A 5,876-nucleotide genomic window follows, 5' to 3' on the forward strand; every position below is an offset into this window, starting at 1 on the left:
TGCTATTCATTACATGAAACCTGACACAGCTTTACGCACAAAAAGGTACATTTCCGCAGATTGCAGTTTTTGCTATGGGCAACTGAGGAGAATTGAAATCCCTTATCTCGCTCTGTTTCCCTTGCTAATCTCGCATCCCAATCCTATAAAAACACGAGATCCCGCTCCCACTTGCTGAAATTCCCGCTTCCCGCCCCTGTTTTCAGCTGAGATGCCGAATATCACCGCGAAAAAAGCCAAATCCCGTATCTTACCAAATCTATTGAGAACCCTCCGTTTTTCAAAATTAAACTAATGCTATCTGCCTCTCAGCCTTTGCGCAATAATGTGGACTTCTTTTAATTTGTTGTATTCTGTTTTTCTGTTTGATCTACTTACGTATCAAAAAAAAGTAAGCGAACATGAAGGTACGTTTTGCCGTTCGCATTTGCCGTAAAAGTGATTCTATAAAATTCATCAGCATTTTGTTATGGTACTCGAAGATTCTGCGGACTAGCTGTCTGACATGAAATTTAATTATGCGATACTTGTTTCAACTGATTTCACTTTGTGAGATCAACTTCAAAAACGGCTAGAAGTCTGTCTTATAGTAACCCTGAAATTTGAATAGCCCATTTCCGAGTTTATGTCTGCCTCCTCTTCAAAGCGAGATTAAGTTTTTCTTATGAAAATTAGTTTTCATTCATATTTAAAGTAGAACTAATTACCAACACAAAGACTTCGCACTTAAGCCGTGTTCAAACTCAACGTTGGTTATGATCAACTGAAGTATATATCAGGTTATCATACTCCATTCAATTTTAGTCAATTATGGTTCTGTTCTCATCTGCGAAAATTCAAATACAATACGCAGGGTAACCTCGCAGTGTGAGACAAAATGGCGCCGTATCGCGTGGCTGCCGTCATGTGCTTGAAGCGAGAAGAGAACCAAGGATAGCTTCCGAGAATACAAGAAGACAAATCCAAACCTTCACTCCATAAAGCGATTAGAAGTTTCGTCTGCTCATACCACCACGTGCTCTCCATTCTGTTCATTTACGCATTGTAATTACTTCAAACAACTCCTTTGATGTTGTTGAAGTAATAATCCAGTTATAATCAGGGACTGCAATTAGTTGATGTGAAGCCATTTCATATTTAATAATTCGTTTATAATTTGATCATAATCGAGGCCTAATGTGAACACGGCTTTAGACTCGCTTTGAAGAGGAGACAGACATGAACTCGGAAATGGCCTATTTCCTTGCTCGTCGGGCATGTTACTAGAAGTGGTCAGAATGCACTAGCCCTATCGCAAAATCCATTAGCCCCGACATGCTCTAAGACATATTTGACTGCAAATTTCTCTGACGTCCAGCGTCTATTTTATCAGCAAGAAAAGCCGGTGAATGTACAATATAGCGAACAACAACGCTTTTGAGTTTGGCAAACCATGTTCTTTGTCAAGTGACTACGGTAGTCGCAATTTGAGGGATGGAACAGTTTCCGATGTATAAATATATGTAGAAAGTTTGTAATTTTTAAAGGAAAGCTACAACTTAATGAGAAGTTTCCCTTAGTTTGTAGATGATATAGCATCCATTCCCTGTTACATTCTTCCTCGAGTCGAAATGAAGCAAGGTTATTCTTCATATTCGGCGATTATTTGATCGTCACTTCGTACTTTTTCGTCACTTTTTAAGAATTCCACGTCATTTTTCGGACGCTATGTCTCTTTGCTATTAGTTTTCCATTTTCTCTTTTCGAACTCCAAAAAGGTTTATTTTTCATTCACTAAAAATCGACGCCATTACATGAAAATCTCCAGGACCAGGAGGACCACGTTCTCTCTACTACCTCCTGAAACCTTCCAACTGGGACAAAAGTTGAACTTAGCATGGGACGTACAGCATGGGAAAAATGTTTGGTTTGGCGTTAGCCTGTTTCAGGCCTTCAGATAGTCGGGAAAAAGAAAAAAATTCTTGCGAAAAATGAATAGGGGCTTGGGTCGACTCGCTTTCACACGTAGTTGTTTTCGTTTTGCCGACTATCTGGGAGCCTGGAACAGGCTAGAATGGAGTGATCGAGTGAGTGAGTGCAATCAGACTGCTTCCGATACCTCATGGCATGAATTTGAGTTCGCAGATTGCAAATGTATTCATTTTGAAATTTTTATTTCCTTACCTTAGCTCTGTGAATGTGTCCCTTGACGAAATCATATTTGTCATTAGCGATGAATGAGGCGACAAATGACATGCAATTCCAGAATTTTCCAAAAACATCCACATACTGGGACTTGAATGCGATTCCATATCCATGCTTCTCTTCATAAAAATGAACGATAGAAAGCGACGAATTTTCGTAGTGTAGTTCGAAGTATTCTGTTGCCGTAAACATCTCCTCCAAAATTCCGTCTACTGATTTGTTGACCAAGGCATTGTGTACTTCATTAAGGTCTTCAAAGACTAATGGCAGTTGGAAAAGATTCAAAAGAAATCTTAAATGATAAGAAAAATGACAACCTGACTAATAAACACTGAAAGGATATAGGACTAACAGAGGAATGAAGTATGAAGGAATACAAAATAAATGAAGTTTGAAATGGATGACTGAAAAAACGAAATAACTCGAGACACAATGCATAAAAACCTTTCACGTTGGCGCCAAGGTTTACTGCTTTCTGAAGAGCAATGCTATCTTTTACCACTCCGACCTGCAAATCAAATAAAAGTATTTAGCAGACTGCAGGCACTCCCTTGACTGTCAGTAGAGTTGCGTGCTTTTTTATTGCAGTGTATTTTTGGGTTGACTTTTGACAAAAATAGAGTAGCCAATTTTTTGTGTAGGATCTGAAAAAAATGGCTGCCGCGGCTTCTTGTGAAAAAAGAAAATAGAAGATGAACAAGATGCAGCGTGTATTTCGCGCAATCTAGGAATAACGCGCTGAAAAATTGACTACAAACATTCGTCTGCATCTCACAGCGAGTTTAGTTCCGCACGGCAATTTTCACGAGCACTTATGTTTCTTTTTCTTTTTTATTTGTTTACTTTCCGTTTGTGATTTTTTGTTTGCTTTTCGTCGGGCTGCAGGGACTGAGCGTAAAAAGATCTGCTAGTTGAATAAAAGCAAGGAAGATTACCGCAAGACATATTTCTGCTGTTACTAAACAATGCTCTCGTTCATATTTGTACCTTCCTCTCAGAAAGAACTCCATAGTAATCCACTGTTACGTTTGTGAAAGCGCTGGACAGCGTGGCAGTCAGCATTGAACAAAGAGTGATCCCAATCATTATCCATATTACAGAGAACAACCGCGCCATCAGTGACTTCGGAGTCTTGTCGCCATATCTGTAAGAGCAATCTGAATTATTTCTACAGTGAGAAAGACCTTCTCACAAGATTTCTCCCCCTCTACTCCTCCCCACGGCCTCAAGAAATCGGCTGGTAACGTATTGGCCTCAACTAAAGAGAGATTCCATCTCAAAACAATCAGGTCTGGAGGGCTGCAATCAGTGACACATTGTTGTTACACTGATGGAATTAATCGAGCATCCCGGCCTCCCTCTCCCACCTTTCATTGTAAGTTGTTTAGAAACTAAAACGTACTGAACAACATTGCACGGGGGTAGGTGTTCAAATGACGTATAACTGTGATTGTGGAAGACTATTTTGCCTGGGAAATTAGAATCTGGTTTTTCGAAACTCTCGATCATTTTTAATTGAAAATGAATACCATTAATTACCTTCTTCTCAGCAAGTCAACGAAAACATCTAGAGATACTCCTTTAATATAACAGGAAGATCTATCATGTACGTCAATGTTTACAGTGATTTCTGGGAAAAAAGACATATTTTGACCGCGCCAGCGCGGGGTCAGCGAGCAAGATGAGTGCTTTCCGCATAGTTCAGCCACTCAGTGAGATTAGCTTTCACTATTTCTGAGCGGCTGTGCTCTCTTTTTTTCGCAAATATTTCCTTTAATTACTTTACTTTTTCTGTTGTATAAGATTGTTGTTGCTGTTGTTGTCTTACCCAACGGTTGCCATGGTAACGAAGGCCCACCAGAAACCGTCGAAAATTCCATAACAAAATGGACTGCCAAACTCCTTGGAGTTTTTCTTGGTTTCCTGCGTAAAGAATTTTAAAAGGAATATTAAGAACTGTGTTAGGTTTGAGTTACGCATATTTTTTCATGCAGATGTTTAAAGTGACTCTGTACATACCTCAAAAATCCTTTTCCTCAGTAAAATATTTTCTGTCATTTTTTTTTTTTTTTACAGTTAAAGAGAGATTCTTGTTTAAATCAAGCGTGTCTGTTAATATTGAGCTGTTTTTTTTAATTCTTAGTCGACTTGAGATCATACCTGCAACGGTTAGCATATTAAATAGCAACTTAACAGGACAACTAAGTTTTTTAGAGCTCCTTTGTTTCAGTCGATCTATAATAAATTTAGCCATTTGTGCTCCTCGGATCTGAGTATCTACGATGTATATATTACTACGATCAATATTTTATAACAGCTCGTCATCTATTGTTCATCACTATACATACAAGTCACCCACAAAATATTTGTCACCCACACAACGCATCTTTCACTTATAATTTTTTCTCTGGTGATGCTGTGAATCAGCGAAAGTTTAAAATTAAAAAACACTGAGAATAGCAGTGTTAGGGCGCTTTCCATTTAACGGAATTGACCGGCCAGACCGAACATTTGGGAGGACTAACTCTACAACGTTTCAAATTAACAAACCTGGGATCTGATATATACTCCTCTAAAAGGATGTGAGGGATTATCATGCAAGTGTTCCTTCAAATTGTTGCATTTCCTTTGCGAATTGACGGGTCTGGCCGGCCAGTTCTGACAAAAGGAAAGCTCCCTTAGGCGACATTTGACACCAGCAGGCTGTTTTTTCGTTAAATCCCGAGCCCTACCTTTAAGAAGTTGCGATCACATAGAAGGTTAGAACTTGTTTCATTCCAAGTCCAATGTTTTATTGATGTATTACACAAACGGGATCACTTACCAATGCCCAGACACATATTCCCGCCAGAATAGACAGCAAAAGTGTTAACACAGCGATCGGCCAACAGCTGCGAACAGCGGCGCTCCAGTTTTGAATTCCTCTGCTGATGGAGTCTCGACTTCTTATAAGAACGATGCCGGGAGAATCAAAACGTTTGAGATAGGGAAGATGCTTTTTGTATTTCTTATCATCGTCGCTTTGCACGGGATATATAAGGTGAACTTTATCCTCCATGATTGCTTTGTGCAACTCCGACTTATCATGCACAGGATGGTGTTGATAACTAACAACAATTTCGTTCTTTTCGTGTACGGCGCAGCATATGTTAAGAGCAAGTTTCAAAATGTAGGGCAAAATGCCATCTATTTGATTAACAGTTGTATTGCTTTTACTAGCGTGATGATCACTTGAATTTCGCGTCACAAACGGCGGCATTAACATCCACGATGCGTTGAGACTTTTCGGGAAAGGAGTTTCTACCCTTGGGCTACCATTCGGCGGAGCGTTAGACTTCTCTTCAGTAATTTTAGTCAAAAAATCGACCGTGGACAGTGGACCTTCTTTTGAAATGCTAACAACGACGAAAGTTAACACTACAACCCAAGTTGACAACAACATTCTTTGCCGCTCTAGATCTGCAGATGTGATAGATCTCAAGATGCTTTAGTCAGCTCGTGAAGTTCTCTTTGAATGCTTAAGTTATTCTCAATCATTATGTAGTTTCTAATATAAAGTATAAACAAGCAAATAAAATTTGACAGTTGACATAGCTAACCACCAAATCACTCGACATCTTCATTTTCTATATCAACTAATTGAAAATTTGTACTCAATTTTCCCGAGACGTCATCGACTTCATTGAGTTTGA

General features: G+C 39.2%; 1 protein-coding gene across 1 annotated transcript in view; it reads right to left on the reverse strand.

Annotated features, from left to right (window-relative positions):
• LOC138008779 (uncharacterized) overlaps window positions 1-5,671 on the reverse strand; it is a 9,582-nt gene extending 3,911 nt beyond the window's left edge. Inside the window, exons 1-5 of the mRNA XM_068856079.1 lie at window positions 5,009-5,671; window positions 4,013-4,107; window positions 3,172-3,328; window positions 2,629-2,692; window positions 2,164-2,444 (exon numbers count right to left, since the gene is read on the reverse strand). Of these exons, the coding sequence (XP_068712180.1) occupies window positions 2,164-2,444; window positions 2,629-2,692; window positions 3,172-3,328; window positions 4,013-4,107; window positions 5,009-5,626 (1,215 nt within the window). The 5' untranslated portion in view covers window positions 5,627-5,671. The remainder of the gene's footprint in view (window positions 1-2,163; window positions 2,445-2,628; window positions 2,693-3,171; window positions 3,329-4,012; window positions 4,108-5,008) is intronic.
• Window positions 5,672-5,876: the final 205 nt, after the last annotated feature.

The sequence above is a fragment of the Montipora foliosa genome, chromosome 6 (assembly GCF_036669935.1).
Source record: "Montipora foliosa isolate CH-2021 chromosome 6, ASM3666993v2, whole genome shotgun sequence".
NCBI classification, from domain to species: Eukaryota; Metazoa; Cnidaria; class Anthozoa; order Scleractinia; family Acroporidae; genus Montipora; species Montipora foliosa.